Below are 27,797 nucleotides of genomic sequence, written 5' to 3'. Positions count from 1 at the left end.
CAGCACCTGTGGACTGAAGTCATGTTTTTATGGATGAACAAAGTCCAGTTTTGGCCTTAAATAAGAAATTCTTTCAGTTGTTTTTTAAAACTAAGTAGTAACATGAGATCCCTGCAACACATTCAGCTCTGGGTTCTGACACATAATCATCACTTCGTCACATGATCATCATTTGCTTCACACTGGGCCCAGAACCAAAGGGGGGGGGGGGAGGGGGGTTGAAGATTATGAGGTAATGGTGCGTCTGATTACTTCAGCCTCAAAAGGCCTGCACATGCCGAGGGTTGTATTTTTGTTGAACTGGTGTTTTTGTACTTTCACACTGAACGCTAAAATGACTGTGAAAAAGTTACTTACTGGAACGAGGTTGATTTTTCTGAGCTGTCTCACATCGAATAAGGCACAGCGTCACGGCATGACTGCTAATGACAAAGGCCGACCTGTTGTTTCTCATCACCTGGTATTAAGCGACAACAAGCACCAGTTATTCCTTGTGCTTCTTGAGTTTTCCTTTCCCCTTGTGTCATCTGTGCTCCTCTCACTCTCCCCAACAACCCGATCGCCAGAATAAATGTTACAGATAAAGTTAACACTGAACATTTCTTTATGTTGGAACTTTGTGTCTGTTTAGGTTCAGTTTTCTATTTCTCTCTTGTCACAACACTGTGCTTAGGCACAAAACCCACTTGGTTAGGGTCAGGAAAACATCACGGTTTGGGTTCAAATGCCTGTTTAAGACGCTGTGATTGCGTCTCGATCTGCAGTCGGGTCAGCCCTGTTTTCAGCTTTGAGAAGCATTTTTCAGTAATCCAGCTGTTTTTTAAATGGTTTTTATATCTTGGGAAAAGGAGAATCTTCTCAATCGATAAAAAAAAAACATGTAATCATTCAGTTTATCACCAGATTTAAAGATTTGTGGTAATAGTTAGCCAGTGATAGAGCACAGTTTATGTGATTCTTGCATACTTTTTGTGATTTCGATGTTGAGCTGAATGTGATGGTGTTTGTCAGGCCGCCCATCGATTTCTCAGCGCTGGTTGCGGGGTTGAAGCCCCATTGTTATTGATGACTTCACAACAGTCTGAGTGGCCACACATGAAAGTGAATTATTCTCTTTGAGGTAACGCACACGCAGCATGGGCAGCTATCACTACTATCTGAGCGGCTCAGCATGTGGCCGGGCTGATGTGTCACTGGTGCCATTTAGCTCAGCGTGTCTGGCTGTCTGTCTGTCTGTCTGGTACATAGTGTGCGTCCACACCTGTGGCTGGGACTGCTCCCCCCTAATCAGACCTAATGAAGAACATTGATTCATCTCCATTTGATTCACACTTTTAGACCAGAACACGTAGACACGTGAGCCGGGCTGTGAGACCGACACCTTCGACTCCTTCTTTGGAAGAAATGCTGCCTGACGTTGCTTCTGCATGTAACACCGTACTTAACCACCGCGGTTTTTAAAGAAGGACGAAGTGACGTTGGAGTGGTATCAGGGGGTTGAGGGGAGAGCGAGCATGTTAGCAGGAGAGTGTCAAAGCAAAGGGATCTGGAGATTGTTAGCAAACTGGACAGCCGTGCACGTTTTCCTCAGAAGCACGAACAGGGCAGGCATCCCAAGATTCCCTGCATCCTGGTCCCAGCTCTGGGGTGGAGGAAGCTGTTTACTCTTTCTATCTCTCACTGCTGACGTCGGCGCACCGAACAATGTCATCCAATTTCCTGTTTTTCACTTTAGTGGAAAGCCACTCTCCCAGTGTGTATGGTGTGTGTATGGTGTGTGTGTGTGTGTGTGTGTGTGTGTGTGTGTGTGTGTGTGTGTGTGTGTGTGTGTCTCAATGAGTGTGAGACAGAAAAGCTGGTGGGCTGAAGGAGAGGAGGAGGAGGAGGAGGAGGAGCAGGAGGAGGAGATCTATAGGGCCGGATACACTGGGAGCAGGATATAGGGTCAGAGGCAGCTCCGCTATGTAAATACATTAGGTGTGTTGAATGAGAGAAGCAGGAGGCTGCGGACTGTCCCTGAATGCAGCACGAGATGTCTGCAGACAACGAGGAGGAAAGGTGTGAGATCACGTGACGAGAGACTGTTTGAAGCTGTCAGCCTCGAAACTGTCAACACACAGCGAGAGATTTGTTAAAGGGACAGTTCACATCTCTCCTCTTACCTGTAGTGCTATTTATCCGTCTAGATTGTTTTGGTGTGAGTTGTCAGGGTTTTGGAGAAACTCAAATATAATGGAACCATATTAAGAGAAGGCAAACAAGAAATACATCTGAAAAAACTCAACAGCGACGTTTCTTTCCAGAAATCATGACCCAGTCACTCAAGATAATCCTCAGACCTTGTTATGAGCAGTTTCACGTAGGAACTATTTTCTCTCTGTATCACCGCGCAGAAGGAAAAGTGCGTCAGCTCATGGGCGAGAGACAGTGCAGGATCTTAATATGTTTTTTTCAGGGCCGATACAGATTTTTTTGCAGTAAAAATAAAAATCTTAGATCAAAATGTGGAGTAACCAGTGATGGATGAAGTACAGTACTTGAGTATTTCCCGTTTCTGCTACTGTATACTTCCTCTACACTACACTACTATGGAGTGAGACCACAGAGTGGTGACTACAGACAGAGAAAGGATGTTGCATCAGAGCACAAGTGTTGCTTTTCATTTATTTTATCAGCAGTTGGACACAAAAAACAGATATCAATAATCAGAAAAATGGTGAATATCGGCCCTGATGATCAGCCTATCCGTAGTTAGTTAGCTTAGCTGGCTAGCCCGCTCTGTGTGGTGACACAGTTGGCGGGTGTTGTTCGTTAGAAAGAAAATAGTTTGTGCATGAAACTGCTCACAACGAGGTCTGTGGGTGATCTTCAGTAACCAGGTCATGATTTCTGGATCTCCAGAAATATCCAGGAGATAAGCCTACTACACCCAGCTGCCACTTTATTAGGCACAGCTTGGTTGAACAAGTGCAGTCCTGCATTAAATCTCTTAATGTTCAGTTTTTGTCAAACTGCAGATGTTGCTGAGTTGCACTACTTTATACTGACAGTTGATGCTTTATTATTAAACAATATTGAAAACATCTGAATTCGATGCAACATAATTTGACAGCGATACAACTGAACCCTCCAAATTGACCACAAAGTGTAATCAGCGTCTCTAAAGCGGCTCCATACGTACTGAACATTATAACCTTTGTGATTTATTGCAGCACCGTTGCACAGTTTTAGTGAGGTGTCCTTAAAAACTGGCTGCAGAGTGCATGAACACAATCCACAGAGGGGGAGAGCAGCAGGGAGGTCAGTCAGAGCCCGAAGCTCGTTTTTGTCCCGAGGGTCTGTGACGGGTCATCTGGTCCTGAAAACTATGAATTTTTGATACAACATATGCAGCGGAGCGAGCGATTCGGTTTAGAGACTTTTATTGTGTGTTTTTTGTTGTTGTATATTTTGCATTTTAGTAAGTTGTGATTTTGAAAGTGAAATAAAGAATAAAAAATAAAAAATCAGTGTTAAATACAAACTCATGGACCAGACTTTAAAACCAGGAAATGAAGATAGGCCATTTTCATCAGCTTATTTAAAACCTTTTTTTTTTTTTTTTCAGCTTTTTGAATTTTAAAGAATTGCGTGTAGTAAAAACGATGTCAGATTCATGTGTGCTCGGCCTCCTGCAGGTTGTTTCTGGGCCTGATGTGGCCCGCTTGAAAAGACCTGGTGTAAATAATTACAGTAAAAAGTATATTTTATTTTATATTTTTATTAATATCATGATATAGCAAATGTGTACAAAAACACAAAAATCCACCAGCATGATTTATAATAGACCGATATAGTTAGACTGATATCGTGACGTATCATTAGATGATTGTCTTGTATCGTCAGCACTACAGCTCTGTTATTCCCTCCCCTATTCCTCACATATGCAGTCGTACCAGAGATGTTCACAGGTCATTTTTTTGCAAGTCCAAGTCAAGTCTCAAGTCTGTTCTGGTTGTAATGAGCTTTCAATGATCTGCTGCATGCCATCCGGTCTGCTTAGAGCACTGCGTCGTTATATCTGAGGAATTCAAAGCATGTGCTGTATTATCACCACTCCTTTATCTATCAGCATTATCAGCACTGATTAGTTGTTTGTTGTATGATCACTTTAAACAGGCTGTTGCAATGCATTATGAAAAACAAAACACACAATGAAAGCTTTACTTTAAATACACAGCTACAGTGGCTGAATGTAAAACACTGTCGCTGCCAAATTACCTGAAATATACTGCAAGTCCATAAACTGGTGATGTTAAAATAAGAGACGTCTACCGTTTGTGAACACTGGCATCTTTCTTTGTGCGACAAAAATGATTCCTTTGCATGAATATAAAACTCATGATGAAATATCACTGGAGTTATAAGTCCTTTTCTCACTGAACAGATACAGTTGTCTGTGTTGTTTAACAGTAAACATCAGCTGACTTTTATTCCTGAAAGAAATGTTTGTGTTTTGGAATGAGACCCATGAAAACCATGTTTTTCTCTAAGCTCGCCATCAGTTCTAGGTTAACATGTAAGTAGCACGCTGTGCTAAACGTGTTGAACAGCATTGGTTCAAGTCACAATTAAACCAATTTGAAATGTAAAAAGACAAACATGCAGTTTACTTTCTTATGATAGAGCATCAATTATCAGTAGTTTACTTATTAACTGGATAGCACAACCTTCTCATGCTTAACATTTTTCGCTGACCCCTTGCGTGCTGTTGATACCGAGTCCCAAATCTCGAGTCTTTTGAGGGCGAGTCTCAAGTCACTGAGTGTACGACTCGAGTCCCCATCTCGTTCTCTCCAAGACCTGTGAACACACTTCAACTAAGACAAACTACAAGGACCAGAATGCATTGCATCCAACTCAAACCCAGAGTGTTTGCAGTGGACACGACTGCGTCTGCACTCTGACCTGCTGCTCAACCAACTTGTCATCTGATTAACCAGTAGTGCACACACACAGAGAGAGAGAGAGAGAGAGAGAGAGAGAGAGAGAGTGTTACTGGTGTAACACAGCAGCATATAGCGAGAGGGCGGGACGTGGATTACGCAGGCACCGTGTCCATAGTCCTCGCCTGCCTGTCCTACATGCTCACTCACTTCCCCTGCTTTGTTTGCCTCTGGTTGAGTGCCAGCATGATGTTTGTGGGATGCAAATGCTTGGCTGAGTGATTCATTGGTGTGTGTGAGTGTGTGTGAGTGTGTGTGTGTGTGTGTGTGTGTGTGTGTGTGTACTGTACAAGAGGAGTATGTTGCCCGAAGAGGCTGGCAGACTGGTTCAGCTGTGTGTGTGTGTGTGTGTGTGTGTGTGTGTGTGTGTGTGTGTGTGTGTGTGTGTGTGTGTTGGTTGTGTCAGTGTCAGTTAGAGAGGGAAAGCCTCCCCGGATGGAGACGGAGCGCCGCGTACCGCTCTCGCTCTCGCTCGCTCGCTGGAGGCTCTGCGGCCAGATTCCATACGTCAGGACTCTGACCTCAGCTCGTTCACAGTGGAAACACGATTTCTGTGTGCGGTTGTATTTCTGCGCGGGCCACCATCTGTGACATTTTTGCCCCGGCAGGAGTGTGTGTACAGAAGAGAGAATATTTTGTTTCAAACCAACGTGCGGTTTTTGGATCTCTGATCAGAATTAATAAAACTGAGCGCTGAGTTATTTGTTCTGACACACGTGGTCGGAGTAATTGAAATCATATCTGACAACAAGAAAACTGGGTCTTGTTTGGTCAGACCTTCTTGGAAAAAAGCACGAGTTTGTGGCATTTCCATATGTTAGGGCCCCATTATACAGCCGCACACACACACACACACACACACACTAACACATGCGTACTGTCTTCTCCAGTGCACATGAGCCCGTCATGCGACCAGGTCCTCGTGTCTGTGAAAGATCAGATGATCACAGTGCATCATGCTCGTAACCATCCTGATGCCTTACCCCTTGTTTGTGGACAGCTACAACAAACGGCCTAGTGTCATGATGACGTCAATTTGGCTCCGACCGACGGCTAATCAGCTTTTTTCTCCCCCACCCCCCCCCCTCCGTTGTTTCATGGAGCTTTTCAGAAGGCTTACAATTTAGCAAGAAGCGATTTGCTGGCCGCCCGGCATTGCTCTAAAAATTCCTCTCTGTATTCCTCCTCACATGTGTAGATTGTTTACGGAGACGAGGAATTCTAGAGGGATGGCGGTCCGCAAGGGGCTTGGTTGCTATGGTTACTAACCCCTGAGCTGGGTCCCATTTAGCAGGAAGGAAGCTAAATTATTTGCAGACAGAAAAAGAGTAAAAGCTTGTGTAGAGAAAGTGTAATGAGTTGAAAACCTTTTATTTTATTTATTTATTTATTTTCATTTTCACAATTCTGACGTGCAGTTGAACGAGAAATCTGGAGGTTAGATCGGCAGAATCAATAGTAATTGGTGGACGCGGTACGCAGATCCTTTATTTCAGTGAAAGCGAGTAAAGTCCTGCATTCAAAATCTAACTTGAGTGGAAATTACACCAACATTTACTGCAAGTATCAAAAGTAAAAGTACTGTTTAGTGCTATATTTAAAGAGTATATTATTGGATTATTATTATTACAGAGGGCAGCTGATTTAACCTGATGAGAACTGGCATCAAAATAAATCAAAATTCTCAGAAAATGACTTTAAGATATCTCTGCACCTACAAGGAATATATGAAAAATCTTGGTACACAGTAAAGGTAACACTTGTGAGATTTCTGCAGAGGTGTAGCATGGATACAATATGTTATTTGCACCTAACAAAATGTAGCATTTTTATAGTGAAATGATGCAGTTGCAGCCTGATGCAGTTGCAGCCCGAAACCTAGTTAATTCTTCTTTCATTTCACGACAGTTGTTGGCCTTGAATCTCAGCTTTTATGTGACATATTGTTTGTACTGTTAGAATGAAATACTTTGATCATGAGCCAGCTTTGTGGGCATGAACCGGTTTTGTTGCTTCTGCTTTAGTTGCTTGGTGTTAGAATTGTGTTTAGTTCAGGTAAAAATCATGTTACGATCTGCTTTTAGCTGAGCTTCTTCCCGTTCAGCGGGTATGCTGCACGACTATGTCGCTAAGTGATTAGCATGCCCTTTTATGGCGTGTTGTGTAATATGACACCCTGCTCCCTCCACAGGGGGCGCTAGAGGGTCTACGACTTTATGCTCAGTACGAAAGCCCCGATCGTTGTGGTATTTGTGGCTGTAATTTGGTCCTAAAGCCAGTAAAAAGTATTCAGAGCCTTTGATTAAGTAAAGTAGCAATACTACAATGAAGTGAAAGTACTCTATTACATGTCGGAGTCCTGCATTGAACATTTTTTTTTCCTATTTTCAGTATTTTTTGTGTCCGATTGCCAATAGAATGAATTTATTTCAAAATGTGCGACTTTACCTCTGATGGAGCTTCTGTCTGTCCACAACACTATCCAGTGATGGAATGTAACTAAGTACATTTACTCAAGTACTGTTCTTAAGTACAGTTTTGAGGTACTTGTACTGTACTTGAGTATTTCTAATTTCTGCTACCTTACACTTCCACTCCACTACAATGTGGAGGCAAATATCGTGCTTTTTACTCCACCACATTAATTTAATAACTTTAGTTACTAGTTACTTTTCAGATTACATGGCGCATCAGAGCCAAATGAGTGCACGTTTTAAATAAACGTATTTTATTTTTGTAAAAAAGCTGAAAATCAAATGTACTTTTACTTGTACTTTGGGTTCTTAAGTACATTTAGTATCAGTTACTTTAAGAAGTTTACTCAAGTACTATTCGTAGGGTGACTTTCACTTTTACCAAGGTAATATTTAAACACACGATACCTTTACTTTTACTCGAGTGACACTATATGACTGGTTACACATCACAAGTGGCAAACTATCAGCACTGAATAATCTGAATCTGCAAAGTAACTAGTAACTAATGTTAGTGAATAAATGTTGGAGGACCTCTAAAAAGTTTCTTTCCCTCACTGGATATTCTAAATTTTATCTGTCTCCTTGATTACTTATGATCAGTATCTGTATCGGCCCTGAATGAAACCACACTGTTCATTCCCTCTAAGTGAAGAAGTCTTACTGAGGTCTCTCTGGGATCTAACTGACCCTAAACATATGTAACATACACATAAGTAAACACTGTGCGGGGAGGATGACGTAATGTCCATTTCTTTGTGTGTGAATCAAAAGATTTGTGTGCGTGAACAACCCGTATATCATAATAAACGTGAGACGTTTCCTTTATTTGCTGTAATAAGAATGCTTTATGGTCATTTCAGTATTTGTGAAAGCACTTCAGCACTCGTCTACATACTGTACTGTGTTATGATGAGGTCAGAGGAAATGAAAGCGGGGGGGAAACATTATTATGACTGTAAATGAAAATATTTTATGAAATGATTTTTTCTAATCCTTGTTTTCTTCTTGTTATCTTTCAGACCACATTAACGGAGGTGCAATTTGGACCAATGAAGTTATTTAAAGACCCACTTCAGGTATCGTAAAAAAAACAATGTCAGCCGTGTGAATGATTGATGCGTGTGTGCCGAATGCATTAAGGCGTTTGTCTACATCCGTATCATTTAGGGGCTTTTAGCCGAGCCGCGGAGCTCAAACCATCGGTGTGACTGTCAATATTTGGGAGCATTTTTCTGGGATTAGTTTTTTCAAAACGTCGCCTACTTTTTGTTTGCGGTTGCAACTAATCTTGAATTTCTCAAAGATGCCACACCTCGCAGTGCGATTAAAGAAAGGGAAAAAAAGTCCCCATGCAAACGTTCAATGGAGAAGAAGAAAAAAAAAAAACTGTTAATGGACGTATTGTGTGCGCGATGCAGCCTTGGGTTGTCAAGGCAACGAGGCCAAACATTTATGACCAAGAACATACCATAATGAACAATGCACGTTATGGAAGAACTGCACAGAGGATCCATGGACCGGTTTCGTCACTGGGAATAGGACATTCTCTGACGTTCAATGGTTCATTATACAGTTTGGTGCTCTGCTTGTTGCTCTGGCATGTGCTGCTGCTGCTGCTGCTGCTGCTGCTGCTGCTGCAGGAAAACTTGGAAAAGTGTTATTAATTTTTAAAGAAAAAATGCCAAAGATTTGCTGGTTTCGAATGTGAGGATTTACTGCATTCTTTGTTGTATTTCTTAGTTTCTTAGTGAACCAGTAGTGTAGCCAGAAATATTAATTTATTTGGGCCTGTGGGAGACAAGAAGAACCCAAGCAAAAAGCAGAGGTGGCAAAAGTCCACACATCCTCTCCTCCAGTAGAAGTTCAGATACTCTGGTAAAAGTAGAAGTACTGATTCAACTTCTTTACTCAAGTAAAAGTAATAGAGTACAGGCTCTGAAATGTACTCAGAGTATCACAGTAAAACGTCTCCCTCTGAAGGACATTTGTGGTCAAAGCTAACTGAAGCCCACGTCATATTAATATAATTCAAAGACTATTAAAGTTAAAGGTAGAGTCAGTAGGATTTGTCCCAGCTGTTCCTGAACGCACCACAAAGATAGTTGATAGTTGAGTCTCATTCCCAGGACGTCAAACAGCCACATGTTGGGTTGGTAAAGCGTCCCGAGCAGCAACAAAGTGAGAAAATAAGAAAATCTCTGCAGATACGAGACACTAACACGCGTTTTCTCCCCATTCAGCCTCCCTCTCTGTCTGTTTACGTCTTCTTACGTCTTTATTTCGTCTCGCTGCGTCTGCCGAGCGTGATGTGCTCTGATAGGTTGAAATCAGTCTTGTTATGTTGGGAAGGCGGCGTGCGATGACGAGTCTGTTTTGAAAATGTGAGGAGGAGAAAGTTAAGATATTTGTGTTCAGATGTAGAGAGGGAAAGTCAGAATATGTCAGAAAAATAAATACTCAAGTAAAGTTCAGATACACGAAAAATCTACTTAAGTACAGTGGCATCGTGTCCAGAGGTCGAGGCTGGAGCAGTCGGTTTTTGGTTTAGAGCTGCTGGAGGACGGAGAAGCATCCCTTACATGGTGTCTGAGTTTAACCTAGAAGGCTCTTTTCTGACTGCCATTGGCTGTTCCTCTTTCTCGATGCATGGTCGGATCCAGAGAGCTTTGTTTTCACATCTTTGTCGTGTTAATTGTTAATTAAATCTTTAGGCTTGAGCTAGCTAGCTAACTAGCTTGCCGTAATGAGCTCTTGAGCTCTCGCTAACCACTTTCACACACTTATTTGAAGTTTGAACTTTCACTACAAGCAATGTGAAGTCTATTTGTTCCCATTAATATCAATAGTTTAAGTGTAAAAATGCAATAAAATAAGATATTGTAAAATGTGCTGCTGTTTCTTATGAGTCTGCTTGGTGTGCCAGCCATGGACACGGTGGTGAGGGAGCTCTGAAAACAAGGCATTATAAAAACCATCAATTTATGGTCCATGTGATATGAAAACTGTCTTTGATCATGAAGCTTAATGTTACTTAGACATTCTTTGGTTTATCAGCCAAGTGTATGAACTACAGTGCAGACTGGGGTCTCTGTTAGCAGTGACAAACAGACAGATCAGTGATAAATATGCTCCTCTCCTCTATGAAACGTCTGTATCAGACACTGTGTTTTTTACGCAAGAAAAGAAATAACTTAGTGTTGAACATTTGCCAAATTAAAAAGAAGGCCCGGATAATTAAGAATTTGTCAGAGACAGCATTTCATAAAGTTTATAAAGTGTCCCCTAACCCAACAACTCACAAAATTGAGCGATTTTATAAGGGAGTCTGGGGAATTTCTTCCCCCTCTACGTCTCCTTGCTGTTGTCGACTCAAATCTTATGCATTTTTGTTAATAACTATTAGATATAAGTTATCCTGGTCATTCAAATGAATACAAAAAACGCAAATGTATTAGAACGTCATTATAAACTGACCTCCAGCTGTAGATTTAGACGCCACAGGCACATCCGAGGACGCCCGTGGCTACGCGGCTCAACTGAACGCTGGGTTTTAAAGTTTTGGTGAGACAAAACAAGACATTTGAAGACGTCATCTTGGGTTCTAATGAACATTTTTACAGTTTTATTTTTATTTCACAGACAAAAACAATCAATCATAAAAATCTGAGTGTTAGTTACATCTCTAGTGCAGAGCTCCCTCAAGTATTTAAACTAAAATAAAACCACAGCAACTGCTAAACTTAGTACAGCAATGATGATATGAAAAGTGAGTGGAAGACAAACAACACATTAGACGTCCTGTAATTTAACGCCATGTATGAGAGCACAGTTTATTGTCCGATGCGCTCCAGTGTGACCACAGTAGGAAAACGAGGTAGAGAGATATCCCCTTCCTGTTTTTGTCACTCACAGCTGATCCCGTCGTGCCCTCCTCCTCTCCGCTCCTCCTCTTCTCTCGCGGCTCACAGGATCTGGCCCGGGCCCTCTGTGTTTTCAACAATGATGTTTTCTAGACAGAGCGACCAGACGCTGCCAAAAAAACTCTCGCTACCCCCTTCGAACATTTTTTTTTTTCTCTCCCCCTCCTCTCGCTGTCTTTCTCCGCCTTTCCCATCTGTTTCTTTACAAAAAGAAAAAAATACAAAAAACATTAAACTTGAATGTACTCTGAGAGATTTTTATGTCTGCTGTGACTGGGTGTGTTGTTACTGAGCCAGGCGTATCTGTCCAAGTCTGAGAACAGGCATGTGAAAAGTCCTTATCTCGCTCTATATTACCCTGTTCCTCCACCTCTGCGGGAATGTTGACTTTTCTACCAACATCCCAATGTGGAATTCTGATCTAATTCCCCGTGCGTACCGAACATAGCTGCAGGACTCGGTGGTGATGTATTTATGACCCGGACACTTATTGCCGCTTGTACGGGGGGAAAATGTTCATATGTGGAATATGGTTTGCATTAGCAACACCCTCTCAGTCGTAGGAGCTCTGTGCTGCAGGCACGAAGCTGCGCTGTGGTACTTAAGTAAAGCCAATCGTCAGAATGAATCAACAGGACAACTGTCAGAACAACCGAGCCTCTATCCTGCTCATTGTGTGGAAGGACAGTGGCTCTATTTTCTCCACAAAGTCACGTCTTTGTGTCCTAACTCAATTTTACAGGTGTGATGCAAACTTAAGACTGCAGAACAAACTTTCCCTTCTTTACGTCCATCCTGCTCCCTGCCAACAGTTGGAGATGACGTCTGTTTGAGAGAGTGACTCATGAATCTACTCTTAGTGCAGCACTGCTCTTGGAGGCGGGCCTAAATCTCTGGGTCCAGTATTTACGCAAGTAAGGGGTTATATGAAAGTATGCTGGCAGAGCGAGAGCATGCTCTCAATGGCCGGTTTGACGGTAGCAGCAGCACTTTTCTGCCACAGCCTTGGCAGACGGGTGGGAGGGGCCGCAGGCAGTCAAGGCCACCTCGACTAATTGTGTCATAGATCATGGCAGCGGACAATAAAATCTCTGACGCACCCGAGTACGAGCCGGGCCTGATCAATCAGGGCCTGTCCAATGGAGGCCTGAGGTCACAGTCAAGCCCGCACTGCAGGCTGATTAGGACGACAGGCGCAAATGAGCATGAATGCACCAGTGATGACTTGACAACTCTGAGCTGTTGATACACTGAGACACATTGCACTGTGGCTCTGCTCTACTGTTTGTTACTGGACTTATTCTATAGTGCAGGGTGGAGGTTATTACAGGTTCCCCTAATCGGATCAAAGCTACTTATCCATTAGCCATGCAGCTCTCTAATGTTATAAAATAATTAATACTCCTACAGCCTCTTTTTGAATACAGGAGCGTCTGTATCACCAAACAAAGAGACCAATATGTCAATACGTTTAGCGTCCTTCAGTCCGGTCACAGTCAGACGTACTTCACAACTACTAAACTACATTGTTTTGCCAAAATGATGTGTACTTCTGTGTGATCTCGTCACGTCACGTTATCTTTTACGTTTTTAATCAAACAAAAATGGCAAAAAAACAAGTCGGTTCCATTTTCTTAAATGTGATTATTTGCTGTTTTTAAGGGTTTTTTGTATGGTTGTAATTTGAATATCTTAAAAAAACTGGACTGTTGTTCGGACAAAAGGCTAAAGATAGAGGACAGAACGGGCAGGCAGCGCTCGTTTCTCACTGGCATGACTCCACTAGGCAGCATGTGCTGGTTTTCAGTGTTGATATCAGTCTAAATTGAACATCTTTGAAAATGGGACTGTTGATCGGACAAAATTAGGATTTATGAGATGTCATTTTGTCCTTAAGAGAATGGTGAGAGGCATTTTTCTGTATTTTCTGACTGATAGCGGCGTTTCAACGATCGAATTCAAATACACTATCGATGATTCCATGTTGCAGAGATCCTTTATTGATTTCTTTGAGAAGAGGGTTCACTCGAAGCAAAACTAAGGCGCACTGATAACATTGCCAAAATTCCTTTATTGACTTTGAAACAAACAGAAGTTGTATTTCTGTCCCTGAAGGTTGTATTTTATTTTTTTTTGTTGAACTCTAGGATCTTTATTTTTGGTGAACTATTCTTTCTTTTTAAGAAGACAAAACTGAAACATGGCAGTTGTCAGGGCATAAAAATCCAAGTCTAACAATAGCAAAGCATGAAATCATTTTCAAATCGCAACATTAAAATCAAAAGTCAAATCCAATCGTGGATTTGGGGAACGGTGACGACCCGATTGACTAAATGATTGATCGTAACTATAATCAACAGATAAATTGATACAAATTAAAATAACTTTTCAGCCACTTTCTTGCTTTTTACTTTGAACGTCTTTGCTGAATTTTCAAAATTTGAGTCCAACTGTTGAATTGTCATTTGTTCAGCTCTTCTGTGGACTGCTTCTTTTTAATGTTTATTTTTATCTTTCCTTTTTCCCTCTTTGATCCACTCTTCATTTAGACATTATTCCCTCATATTATATTAAATTGACAGTACCTGTGTGTCATAAGTCTTTACAAACTCCTGTTCAACTCAGTTTTAGTTTGTAATATATTTTTGGTAGCAGTGATAGTGGTCGTATGACACTGACAGAGGTCACTTAAAAATACAAATGAGTCAGTTGGCTCTCTGTTTGCTTACTCATCTCTCTGTTTTGCAGGTACTTTTAGTTTTTGCCAAAGAGGACAGTCAGAGTAATGGCTTCTGCTGGGCATGTGAGAAGGCCACCTTCAGGTGCAGCATGGCACGAACACCGGAGTCGGCTCTTGAATGCTTCTTGGAGAAGCATCACGACCTCGTCATCATTGACCACAGACATTCCAGACACTTTGATGCTGAAGCACTATGCCGGTAGGCCGGTCCTCTCGTCATCCATGTACTTTTACTACATGTTGTATCTCTAGAGCGATGTCATGCAGTGTCTGGTGTAGCCCCACAGTCCCGTCAGATGAACTCAGCCCTTATCAACACACGTGTGCATATGATATGATTTCAAGCTGGATGTTATTTAAGACTTTTGGACTAATCATGAACAAGTGGTTACCACTAAAGATCATACATTTACGTCAGGACAGTCATTTTTTTCCTCTTGCGCCACCAGAGTGGTTGAAATAGAAGGTTTTTAACCATTTAATTTTAAATTCAGCTAACTATTTCACCCAATTAGTTAATGATTTAAAACATGTTCCCATTATTTTCAGCTATTTTAACCATTTATCCAACTTTTAATGTACTATTTACATTATTTACGTTGAGCTAACTTATTAACCATTGTGCTTATGATTTCAAACAACTGTCCATTCCTAACCAACTCTTAGCTAACTATTTTAACTGTTTAGCTAATGATTTCAAACAATTACTCATTACTTTTAGCTATTTTTACCTGTAAGCAGACTTTTAGCTAACTACTTTACCCATCTAGCTAATTATTTCAAACATATATCCATTACTTATTGCTATTATAACTTTTAACAAACTGTTTTGACTTCTGTTTTCATGTTCTCTCAGATCTAACTGTAGTTAGTATTTTTTGAATGTGTTAATAATTAGTTGACCTACTCCACAATATTTCTTAATACCGCCTGGCAGCTGCAGCATTCCTCGTGGGGTAACAGTGTCCATGGCCATCAATCACTGATGTAGTGAACGCAGCTGAACTGAGCTCTGTTAACCAAGGCCAATCCAGACCAGATGATCTTTGATAGGGCAGATTTTACCACCCCTTTTCCTGTGTTACAGTACCTTTGGTAAGACGTGTGATTGGGGTGAATGGCCGGCTCACTCTGGGCTCACTGGCTTCCATCACATGCTACCTAGTGGAGCCATGTGGATGAGAAATGAGCGGTGCCTGCCCATACCACCCTCTATCTTTAGCCTCTGCCCAAACCAAAAACACATTTACAAACATTCATCTGCCCTGCCCAGCGTGTATGTTAACCCTATTCATTTTGGCCAATCCATATGTTCAGTGTGTACACGCACAGGCTCCGATGGGGAACTAAAGGGGCCTTTATGACCACTGGCTGGGGAAAACCACAGGCGGATGAGTGGCCCTGTACACTGCATTCTTTCAGAGGCCTAGGCCTGCTCGCAGAGCTCCACCACTGGGCTCTGCCTGCCTGGGAGAATCGGAGCGTGAAAAACTGAAAAATACATTGATTTGATGCCATGGGCTTTTCCACCAGCCTCCTGCTCACTGGCTAAAAGGCTCCCTCTGTTTACATTCAGGTCAATTAGAGCGGTCAACTCTTCAGAAAACACTGTGATAGTCGCCGTTGTGAAAAGGTACGTCCCCCCCCCCCCTCTTTCTTGTTCTTTTCCTCATGATTAGGAGTATTGTCAGAATTAAAATGCCTGACTCAGCGGGTGTCCGTAGGCCTGCAGCCTGTCATGTGAAGCAAAACCTCTGATGTTCTCTAAACAAATTCGTCATGGCGGTGTTTGGGTGACGACATGTGTTCTCTTTTTTAAGGCCAGACAGAGAGGAAGCCTCTGTGATGCCCCTGATCAATGCCGGCTTTAATAGGGTAAGCGACAATGTGTGTGTGTGTGTGTGTGCCTGTGTCTGTGTGTGTGTGTGTGTGTGTGTCTTCTGCTGCCTGTGTTTGTATTATTCTTTTGATATGTTTTATATCCCTGCTGTCAACACTCGGTGTCGGGCAGGAATACAGATCGTAAATCGTTCTGTGTTTGCTCAGGAGACGTTTGCATCGAGTTCCCTGTACCTGAGTTCAGTGTTACTCACGGCAGAAGCAGCATTATAACATTTCCTAAAACAGATACATCGATGTGAAACTTTTTTTTTGGTGTGTGTTTGATTGAGCCGTGTTGTCCTCTAACCCCTCAGAGATATGTGGAGAATGCCAATATGATGGCCTGCTATAATGAGCTGCTACAGTTGGAGCATGGAGAGGTGCGGGCGCAGTTCAAACTCAGGTGAGTCGTGTGTTATACAGTGTCGTAGATACACAACAGTGACACAACAGTGTTGATGTTGTGTCAAAGACGTCTATGTTCAGTGTCGAAGGGAAGTCAAGAGTCAAATCTTAAGTTAGCATGCTAACCAGCTAGCCCCGGCCTGTCTAGTCATGTAATACCAATTCGTACCACAAGAGATGATATGGCGTTTTTCCATCAGCACTTTTGGCCACACAGAGTGAAACTGAGCCACGTCGATTTGCATTTCCATCAGAAGTTTTACCGGTGCGCGTGATGGACCTGCTCCGGAGACGTCTCGTGACTGCCGCCAGTCCGTAACAACCCCCACATCTCCCTCAAATGAGCTGAGAGAGTTTATCTCCACTGTCACTGTTTGTACTATTAGTTTCATTTTACTGCAGGTGTAAACCAAACATTTTATTGTTAAGAATTTAAAGGAAATCCAATGTGTTCGTTCACCACTGAGTCCGGTTCTGCTCCGAGGTTTCCTCCTGTTAAAAGGCAGTTTAAGTCCTTGCTCATGGGGAGAAATGTTGGGTCTCTGTAATTAAATTAATAAAGGAGTATGGTTTAGACCTGCTCAACTTGCAAAGCGTCATGAGATGACTTTTGTTGTGAATTGGCGCTTTACAAATAAAGACTGATTGATTGATTGAATCAGTGGAACTTCGTTAACGGCTTTTTTCAATAATGCTGCACGGAGGAAGAGTGTTTACAGCCACTACACAAGCCGAGTACGCACAAATCCTCGCCGCGGTGGGCTGATGTGCCGAGTCAAACCGAGTAGAGCCAGGCGGGCAGATGTGATGGAAAAACGCCAACAGTCTGATAAGCACCTGTAGTTTAATAAGTAAACAAAATAACCTCACACAATTTGAAGAAAGGAAATATTCTAACACCTATTTTTCTTACTAAACAGAAAAATTACAGCCGTACACCGTCTGAATTCAAGTTTCTCTCTTTTAGAGAAGTAAGATGAGCTTAATTGGCTCGTTAGCTCTTTGTTAAACACACTGATACGGGTGGTGTTTAGCCTGGATGTGTGCAGGACGAATCACTAGTTGTTAGCTCAAGCCGGAAATTGATATGGGTTGATCAGAAGATGCTATATTTATTGTTTATTTGAAAAATATTGACAGAAGAGCCTCAGAATTGAGCTTCAGATCAATGTTTTTGATCACAAAAATAAGAGAAAAGTTTTTTTGTTCGTTTCAGCCGAGCACTCGCCCGACCCTTCTTACCAACACTGAAAGTCTGCATGTATATTGTGTATAAACACATGCGGGACACTTTGCTTGTTGCATTTATTAACAAAGATTCTGTTTTCTGTCGTCTCTCTGTCTGTACAAGGGCTGGAAATGCTATTTTCACAGCTCTAGAACAAAGCCAAGAGGCCATAGAGATCACATCTGAAGATCAAGTAATTCAGGTGAGTCTCTAATCGACTTAAATAAACTCTAGCTGCTTTGTTTTGATGAACAGTTCATCTCCCTCTCCGTCCTCCCCCTCCTTCTCTTTCTTCATGTCTTGTGATCTCAGATCTCAGCTGTGATAGAGGCGCTCTCTGTCCTTTCTGAATGGCTCTTTTTGTTTACATCAAAGAACAGCAGTCCGTGTTATGGCGTCATGTTTTCACATAAAAATATATGTTTTTGAGCTCCGTGAAATAAGCAAACGAATGTGTCGGCTCCTCTTAAAAACCTTTGTTTTGTTTTAGCAGGGGTCGTATCGTCTTCGTCCTCACTGTGTCTGATCATCATCATGTTGTTTCCTCTCCTTCACAGTACGTGAATCCTGCCTACGAGTCCATTATGGGCTACCAACAAGGCGAGCTAATAGGGAAGGAAATAATAGAAGTGCCTAAAAGTGAGAAGAATAAGCCTGACCTCCTTGAAACAATAAATTCCTGCATACGGAAAGGAAAGGTAATGTGCTTTCATTTAATAATCTCATCATCTACAGTTTACATTTCATACAGAACATGTCCGGCCAAACATAATTATCATTGTGGTTTACTTTATCTTTATCTCATCATCAAATAAATGTGATTTCTGATACTACATTCTGATCGCGTACATATTTTTGACATGTAATATATGTTTTAGGGTTGTTTTTGACCATTAGTCGACAAGTCTTTGCATGTTTATGATATTCATTACATTTTTATACATATATATGTATTTTTTGGGGGGCCACGGACAACTTGAGCCACTGGTTAGCATCATCGCTAGTGGCAGAAGCGGTAACATCACGATTTTGAATGGGGCAAACAACTACAAATACAAGAATGAATAACTTCCAGTTTCACTAAAACAAATACTTGCAGACTAATCAACACGATGTATAACGTATACTTACAAACTCCCTCCTCTCCTGTCCCCGCCTCAACCTGTCGTCTTTGTCCCCGGAGTCAAAGTCTCGGTCTGACCTGCTTAAAATCACCCCGGTAACAGTTGATATATTCCTTGTCGTCAACCTGGCCTCTGTCTGTCTCGGAGGCTGTGTTCAGTCCCGGTCCAAAGCTGGTTACGTAACCACCATCACTCTTCCCGGTTAGCTACATGGCTAACTGAGCTAACTAGCTGCTACAGTTAGCAGCTGTCCCCCTGATACTTTCATCCCAACCCAAAAGACAAGGCGCAGCTGCCGAATGGAGGGTTAGGTGAGGGTTAGTCTTAAAGTATCTGATATTAAATGTGGCATCAAAAGTGCATGTAAAAGTACATTATACATAAATATTTACATGTATGTATACACTGTATATTATGGATCAATCGATTATCAGCCTGGTCAATTATTAGTTCTGATAATCAGCATTTTTTTTTTTATCTGATTGTCGGTACAGTAAATTAATTGAAACATGCACTCATTTGGCTCTGATGCAGCATGTAATCTACAAAGTAACTAGTAACTACTACAAATAAATGTAATGGAGTATAAAGTAGCAGAAAATACAAATACCTGAAAACTGTACTTGAGTACAGTTCTTGAGTAAATGTACTCGGTTACATTCCATCACTGATGTACAGTATGTAGACTGACGCGTCACGTTTAGATCTCTCATATAGGTGCTACAGATATCTGCCCCTGCCGTCGTGTGTGTGTGTGTGTGTCTGTGTGTGTGTGTGTGTGTGTGTGTGTGCATGCATGCGAGCACGTGCATCCATGTGTGCTGTAAGTCTGCACCGCCGGCCGTCCATCCATCTGTTTCATGTGCATAAGAGCAGCGGTTGATGGCCGTGCAGTAATCTTACAATAAAGAGAGCGAAGGTCAGTCCCGGACAGCCGAACAGCAGGACGGGCCTTTTCAAGCTGCCCCAGCGGTCCGTAGGTGGGGGGGGGACATGAAACGAGCTCACTGGACTCCAGGAGCGCTCCCCGGACCCATTAAAGCACCTCGCTGCTCTCTGAAATACTCTGACCCCACCTCACCGCCTCACCTGCACCACAAACACCGCCAGGCGTCCATTTTTAGGACATTTTCACATCTTGTGTTTTGTTTTCGTAAATGTTTAATGTCCTCTCTCTCTCGTTGTGCTCCAGGAGTGGCAGGGGATTTATTATGCCAAAAAGAAGAACGGAGACAGCATTCAGCAAAATGTGAAGATCACACCTGTAATAGGACAGGGAGGGTGAGTGACCGTATGTCCAGACCTGCCACGTTCAGGCTTTGCTAAATGTAAATTGCATCTCCAGTAAGTGACTAAATCATACTGGATCATATACGAAGGGTTGATGGTTGTATCTGTTTATATTCCTTTATTTTTCCCGGTGCACTAATTGGCTTTTTGTCATTCACAGAAAAATCAGACACTATGTGTCTATCAACTGGCCTTTAAACGATAATAATAAGGTAAGACATGTTTCTAGTTTTACTGATTATTAAAGGGGAACTCCACCAATTTTACAAATTAAAGAGGAAGAGGAAGCCGCAAGTAATCTGATAAAAATTACTCCAGTGATGTCACTCAATGGCTAAATTGCATTTGGAGTTATGTCAGTGCCAGGTTTTGAAAAGCAGTCTCACATTAACCTCCTGAGGCCCGAGCTCTTGTTAGGTGTGCGTTTTTTAACTTCTCCGAGCTTTTTGAGATACGTGAGACCTCTGAAGTATAAAGACGAAGCATCATCCTTTGAACAGGAAGTCGTTTTTGAAAAAAAAACCGATGTCCTCATGTGGGAACAATGGGTTTGTTTTACTGTATAACATAATTAAGTCACCAGTGTGTAACGAAGTATAAAACTGTTAATTTCCCTGAACGTTGCTGTGCAAAAACGAATTTGCAAACAACGCAGCGTTTGAATTCTCCACACAGAGAATGCCCTTTTTTGTGAATCAGAACAGTCGGTCACATCTATCAGCCCGTCTGAGATACACACAGGAATACATTACTTTTCAAAGTTACAAGTGTGTAACAAAGTATAAAACTGTTCACTGTTACTGGTGTGCGTTCATCATCTTGATCACGTAGTTTTGGCTGAGATGGTAGCCATCTTGTTTTTGGTTTGATTCAAGTATTTTGCTTTTGGTACCAATAGATGACAGAAGAAGATGTCCACAAATGAGGACAACAGGTCCAACATTTGGTGCAGAAAACCCAAAATGTAATGTCCCCATATGAGGACGCAGGGTCTCTCCTATAATACTATTTAAAAAGAAATGATCAAAACCAATAAATCAGAACTGGAGATATCGCCTTTTTTTATTCCACACATTCTTCTTCCTTTTCAAAACCTGGTGCCTACATTACCCACAATGCAACTGAGCCACTAAGTGACATCACTGGGGGTAAACTATCAGACTACATGCAGCCACAACAGGCTTTATACTACTTTTTTCACCTTTTTCAGACCTGTAAACACACTTTAGGGTGTAAAATTGGTGGCGTTACCCTTTAATGAATGACAGCTGCTTTCTGGACGGCGTGTACCAACGATCTGTTTCTCTTCCGTCCGTGCAGAGTGATAAAACCAGTGAACGAGTGCAGGCAGAGTCTCAGACAGGTAAGGTCCGTCCTCCCACTGCAGCTCTACTCCATCAGAATATCATCACAGACGCTGAACGACTCGAAACACTCTGACAGACTCGTAGATTTGATTAGTTCTGGTTGTCTCCGCTGGACAGTTGTCACAGTTAGTAATCGAAGTTCTTGTGATCTGTCACAAGGTTTAAGGGCCGGCATTGTGTTCGTCATTAGGAAGCACATTTAGTTCCAGTGTTACGCTGGTGATCCACAGGGGCTATTTTTAACTGATTATTTGCACCAAATATTTGTTAGATGTTAGTCACAATAAATTGGAGTTAGTCACATTTAGGAAGCCGGACTTTTGGAAATATGTCAGCATGTGTGTTACACCGTGCCAGAAAATCATTGTTTTAGTTCAATCACGACCCAGATTTGAAACAGTAGACTTTCAGAGTGTCCAATCCTGCTTTATCTAGCGGAGGAATGTCTCAAAAGAAAAGAATCCTGTCTTTTCGTTGACCCCGTTAAAGTTATCCACGCTTTTATTTTCTCTAAACTGGACTATTGTTCACTGCTGTATCGTGGTATCAACTGTCGAGGCGATTCGCAGCTGCAAGTGATTTCAAAATGCAGCAGCTTCGCTCCTGACGGGCAAACAAAAACAGGGATCATATCTCTCCTGTGTTGGCTAAGAAGTAGACTTAGAAAATCTTGCAGTTTGTTTATGGAGCTTTGCGCGGTGTTACAGCACAGTTTGTTTCACAGTAACTCTTATAAAACACCACAAGGTGTTCAGATTAGAGGCTCTAAAGGTTGACTATGCTTCTAATCTCATGTTACAACCAAAAGTGCTAAGCCGGCGTCGTCATTTGCCATTTTGGGCAAAGCTCTTAAGTATTTTCCCTTTGTTTTGCTTCATAATTTACTTTTTGTTTGTGCTTTTTATTATATTTAAATTACATTTTTAAAAAGTGAAACGTCCATGGTTACCATACACTCACTGTTTCCCCACAAAACCCTGATTTACAGTAAGAATTAAGAATTGGATCAATGCAGCAATATATCGTATCGCAAAAGAAAGCAATATATTGTATTTCCACTTGTACCAAATATCAATATTTTTATTAAAACATGCAGAGTAACCACCTCATGGCTCCTTCTGGTGTTTTACATTTGAATGATGGCACACGTGGACAAGTTACAGTCAGTGTGTAATGTAATAAAGAGGCACTTACTGTAACTGAGACTTGTTTTGGTAAAAGGTTTAATTCCACTTGTCAGATTCAATGAAACTGAACCCAGTTTGTGTGAATAAACACATCATTTTCTCTTTTTTTTCATCTTCGGTTTCACACATACCCCTGAAAATCAAATCACACACACAGAGTTAGTTGGGAAATATGTCATCTGAAGTCCAACTTCAAGGCACGAATCTTGAAACAAAGGACAAGTTGATTACGTCATGGAAGTTACCTTTCTGTCAGCTTTAAAGCACAAGTGTGGAAAACCAAAGATGAGTTGATCCGACCATACAGTAAAAGTAAAAACCTGATGGATCTTATTCCTCTGTGTGATGACCGCTGTTGAAAACACATTAACAAGCCTCATTGTTAGACTGGATGGGACTGGCTGTGTGTTTTGAGTCATACACCGTCCTGCTGCTGTAAAATAATCACAAGAGAACCGAATCTGTGCTGAAAATACTCTCAACAAAAGCACCAGTTAGTCCTGCGTCAGACAGTCACACTTAAAACAAAAGCTCTCAGCTGTTTCAATTTATTTATTCAATTTATTTTTGGCCCATCTATTTTTAAGATTTACAGTTGAAGTCAGACGTTTCAGTCGTTAAAACTCATTTTTTTTAACCGCTCCACAGATTTTATTGTTACACTACGGTTATGGCAAAGTCGGTTAGGCCGATTGTTTCACTTATAACTCATTTATGACCTACTGGGAATGTGATTAAAGGAATAAAAAGCTGAAATAAATCAGTCGTTCTACTATTATTCTGGCGTTTTAGTGATCCTAAATGTTTACTGGGATTAAATGTATGTAAATGCCAGAGACGGATGTGACAATATAAATAAATAAAAATAAAAATATAAAGGCTACTGTTTTACATCTATAGATTTGACCAGAGAGATTCACTTGACAATTTCAATTTCCTCCAAGTGCTCAAGTTTTTCCAGAAGCTTCTTTGACGTGCAGAATGTTTAATATCACAAATTTTCTTTACCTTTTGTTCTCAACTTTGACCAATTATTAAAATGTTACTGGACTAAAACCCCAAAACGTGTGAGAAACAGAATTAAGAGTTAAAGTGATAGAAAATATTCAGGTTGGACTGATTAAAACATCTCATCCTCTTTTTCAAGGATATCGTGATGGAGGCCAAAGTCAGCCTCGTCACTACACTTGAACTGTGTTTGTGTGTTTGTGTGTGTTTGTATGTGTGTTAATGTGAGGTGTTTTCTTTTCTTCTCCCCAGACATCCAATCCAGTAAGCACAAAGACCGGAGGAAAGGCTCTCTGGACGTCAGATCCACGACGTCTCGAGGGAGCGATGGTGAGAGTGAAGGGAGATAGATGACGGAAAACTCTGGGCGGTTGTCTGTTTGCATCAAGTGTTGATTGGACACACACACACGCACTCATTAGAAAAGTGTTTGGAAAAACTGCAGCTTAATTTGTTTGTTGAATTATATAATTCAGAGATGTTTTTTTGTTTTGTTCATCCTCACAGGGAGTTCACAGCGAAGACACTCCTCAATGGCCCGAATCCACTCCATGACTATAGAAGCCCCCATCACCAAGGTGGGTTCATCTCTCGTCGTCCCCCCTCGAGCGTCCGTCACATGATTCGCACTTTGTATCTCATGACTGAACTCCTGAGTTATGGAGCTGCCGCAGTCGCCACGAGCGGTTCTTGTACAGCTACATGCTCCGAGGCTCAAGGCCACACATACCATGTCAAGTGAGAGATGTGCCGATAAGATGCCGCATTTCATACACAAGCACGTCGGACCAGAATGACCTGCTGTCTCATTGGTTTCTGTACTCTGCAGTCTGGGTAGTCGGATACAGAGAAAGTCCCCGGGGACGGGTCATATGACACACTGCAGAGACCACGGCTGGATCACTTGACTGTGCAGTCAGTCCCTGTAGGCATCGTCCTCTTCAGAATAAAGCACTGATAGAGCTGCTGCTGCTACAGTGTGTGTGTGTGTGTGTGTGTGAACTTGTGTTCTTGCACATGCTGGCTGACCTCGCCATAGGTGCCCGTTGTCAGGGTTGGGAGGGCGACTTTAAAGAGGCGATGTGTGAGAATTTCAGTTAAAACAGTAAAATAAACTAAAATTATCAACAGGATGTGAATAAATAACAGTTTTGACGTTATGATGTCTGAGTATTGTGCTGCAGAGATATCCTCTGAAGTTAGCATGCTAACCACCTAGCCCTGTCCCGTAAGCTCTAACACTCCCCTGGTCCCTGAGCTCCGAGTCCGAACCGCTAGCTGCACGGCTAATTGAGCACATATCGCACCTTTAGAGATGTATTCAAACACAGTCACTAATTACCTCTTAAATAACGTAGTCAGTAACATAAATCCAAGTTTCACAATATTCAAATCAAACATAAGCAAATAAAGACTAGAGAAAAGAAACATCATTAAAATGACTTTAATCCTAATAACTTGTGTGAGACTCTTGAATTGTAATCCTGTTAGTAATCCCCTTTTTACTGGATGTATCTGTAATCTAATTACATCTTGTTTTCTGTAACTTTACCGGAATACAGTTTTTTCTATCCTAATTATGTAATCGAGTTACATGTATTCTGTTACTCCCCAAGTCTGCCCATTGTTAGATCCTCCAAGTTCATATTGTTATAAAAGTTAATGACTGTTTGTTCAGTCTTGTTTGAATCATTTTAGGAATATATATATATATATTTTAACTTTTTTTCACCTATATCTACATGCTCTTGAGGAGTCCTTCTGTAAATGTGAAAAAAAAGTTGTACAAAGTCTTTTGTGACTCCAGAGGAAGCTGCATGTAATCTGATAAACTGCCTCCAGTTATGTCACTCAGTGGCTAAGGTGCATTGTGGGTAGTGTAGGCATCAGATTCTAAAAAGGAAGAATAATGTGTGGAATATAACGGTGACATCTCTTGTTTTTAAACTGTCTGTAATGAGTCCAACAGTGTTATAGGAGTGCAATGCTAGACCACTGCTTTTAAAACCTGGTGCCTACATTACCCACAATGCAATTTAGCCACTGAGTGACATCACTGGAGGGAAGATTCATGCAGCTTCCTCTAGAGTTACCCTTTAATTAAGTCTGTACACCTAAAACTACTGAGGCCTTTTCAGGAGAGGCTTTGTAATGACCTTCACGGGTAGCGTGTAGCTGGAGAACTTTAGTACTTTAGACTTTTGTTGATTAATCTGTTGATTATTTGATGAGTGATCAGTGTTTCCAAAAGCCCAAGATGACGTCCTCAAATGTCTTGTTTTGACCACAACCCAAAAATATTCAGTTTGCTCTCATAGAGGAAGAAAGAAACTAGAAAATATTCACATTTAAGAAGCTGGAATCAGAGAATTTTGACTTTTTTTTCTTTAAAAGTAACTCAAACCCACTAAACGATCATCAAAATGACTCTGGATCTGGATGGTTTTATTCCGGTTCATTAAATATATTTTATTATATGTTGTTTGTTTCCAGTTGGCTTTTATTATTTAGTTTTTTGAAAAGTACTTTTCAAATAATGATACAGAATGTTTAATAAGTCCACAATTATTTTGTCATGCAGGTAATCAACATCATCAATGCAGCGCAGGAAAGCAGTCCTATGCCCGTGGCGGAGGCCTTGGATCGGGTACTGGAGATCCTGAGGACCACTGAGCTCTACTCCCCGCAGTTAGGCACCAAGGATGAAGACCCCCACACGAATGACCTCGTGGGGGGGCTGATGACGGTAAGCAGCAGGTCCTTCAAGAAGTCCGAAACACCCAAACAGCTTCCTTCCGCTACGAATGAATCGACTCCCGGGCTGATAACACACACGTCAGAGCGTTTGCAGAATTCCTCAGTGATAACACACACACACACGTCTACGAACGTCCGTGAAGCGTTTCACTATGAAAGCCTGTGATAATGTGGTGAACGTAATAAACAAGAGAGGCAGGAGTGCGAGTGTGAGCCGACTCTCTGAGGATCTTTGTGAGGCACAGAGAGAAAGACAGAGAGAGAGATTAACAGACAGCAACGGTGAAGTACAGAAGTAGAAAGAGTGCCAAGTTGGCAGTCTTGGCAACAACCCCAGAGGAAGTGTTAGATTGTCCTTTGTGCTCCTGTAGGCTGGAGAGGAAAGCCCACCCCACCCTCTCGTTCTCCCCCCTCTGCCTCCCCCCTCTCTCTCTCTCTCTCGCTCGCTCTCTCTCTCTCTGCACACATGCACACAGTCACACTCACATGAACCTCTTCCTCTCGACTCCACAGGCCTGGAAACATCCTGTTCTTTGGATCAGATGAATAAGCATGGCTTTACTTAAACATGTACACTGTGGATACACAGAATTGTTACTCATAGCTCTCCTCCCCCCCTCCAGAGAGATTTTGTTCTGCATAAGTGATAAAAAGGCTGACGAAACCAGAAAACCATGCGAGGTTTGGGTCGAGATGATTACTTATGTACGACGGTGTTGGTTTATGAGGTGCCTGGTTGCGTATTTTACGGTCTCCAGCTTGTTGTGGTGAGCTGTGCCGGGTCTGAACTCGGAGGACCCAGTGAACATTAAGAGGAGAGCTGTCATCTTTGTGGGGAGAAAAAGTCTTAAAATAACCAGTGTGTACAGAGGCAGCGCCACCATGAGACAATGCTGGGGTCAAAGATGAGCCAGTCTCCTCTTCCTTTTTCACTTGTGAAGTAAACATTTCACTCTGTGACACACACCCATGTACTGCACTAACGCCCATGACTGGGTGATACAGGCCTGTCATTTGCATTGCTGACAAGTGGCAATAATGTTGTTAGAGAGAAGTGGAGGCCTGCTGGCAGTGTTTTATTAAATCTTTTAATATTTCCATGACATACAAAGACTGAGGACGTAGTTTAATAACACATAATCCTGTTTTAAGATCAGAGTGATTTCATTGTGGCTTCTTGTCTTAGTTGTTCTTTGAGAGACTCATTTAAACAGCATCTCTAATTAGAGAATGATTTCAAAACTACTGCAAATAGTTGTTACTAACACACAAACAGACTTGCAGCTGAGGCTGTGCAAGTCTTTGTCGGCTAACCTAGAAGTTTGCATTGCCCGGGTCCCCGTGACAAATTTTAAAATTTCGGATTATTGCAGCAGGATAATCTTCACAGATAAACTCCACCTTTGTGATTTTCAAAGCGTAAATTAA

General features: G+C 41.7%; 1 protein-coding gene across 1 annotated transcript in view; it reads left to right on the top strand.

Moving 5' to 3' along the window:
- The window catches only part of pde8a (phosphodiesterase 8A), a 60,526-nt gene that overhangs the window by 22,786 nt on the left and 9,943 nt on the right, over nucleotides 1–27,797 (top strand). Inside the window, exons 2-14 of the mRNA XM_073464953.1 lie at nucleotides 8,482–8,538; nucleotides 14,131–14,321; nucleotides 15,699–15,755; nucleotides 15,943–15,997; nucleotides 16,318–16,406; nucleotides 17,760–17,838; nucleotides 18,194–18,334; nucleotides 19,953–20,041; nucleotides 20,211–20,262; nucleotides 21,371–21,413; nucleotides 23,865–23,942; nucleotides 24,120–24,190; nucleotides 26,194–26,358. Coding sequence (XP_073321054.1) covers nucleotides 8,482–8,538; nucleotides 14,131–14,321; nucleotides 15,699–15,755; nucleotides 15,943–15,997; nucleotides 16,318–16,406; nucleotides 17,760–17,838; nucleotides 18,194–18,334; nucleotides 19,953–20,041; nucleotides 20,211–20,262; nucleotides 21,371–21,413; nucleotides 23,865–23,942; nucleotides 24,120–24,190; nucleotides 26,194–26,358 — 1,167 coding nt within the window. The remainder of the gene's footprint in view (nucleotides 1–8,481; nucleotides 8,539–14,130; nucleotides 14,322–15,698; nucleotides 15,756–15,942; nucleotides 15,998–16,317; nucleotides 16,407–17,759; nucleotides 17,839–18,193; nucleotides 18,335–19,952; nucleotides 20,042–20,210; nucleotides 20,263–21,370; nucleotides 21,414–23,864; nucleotides 23,943–24,119; nucleotides 24,191–26,193; nucleotides 26,359–27,797) is intronic.

Source organism: Pagrus major, chromosome 4, assembly GCF_040436345.1.
Source record: "Pagrus major chromosome 4, Pma_NU_1.0".
Classification (NCBI taxonomy): domain Eukaryota; kingdom Metazoa; phylum Chordata; class Actinopteri; order Spariformes; family Sparidae; genus Pagrus; species Pagrus major.
The sequence above is the reverse complement of the archived record's forward strand: the minus strand, read 5'-3'. Positions and strand labels throughout refer to the sequence as shown.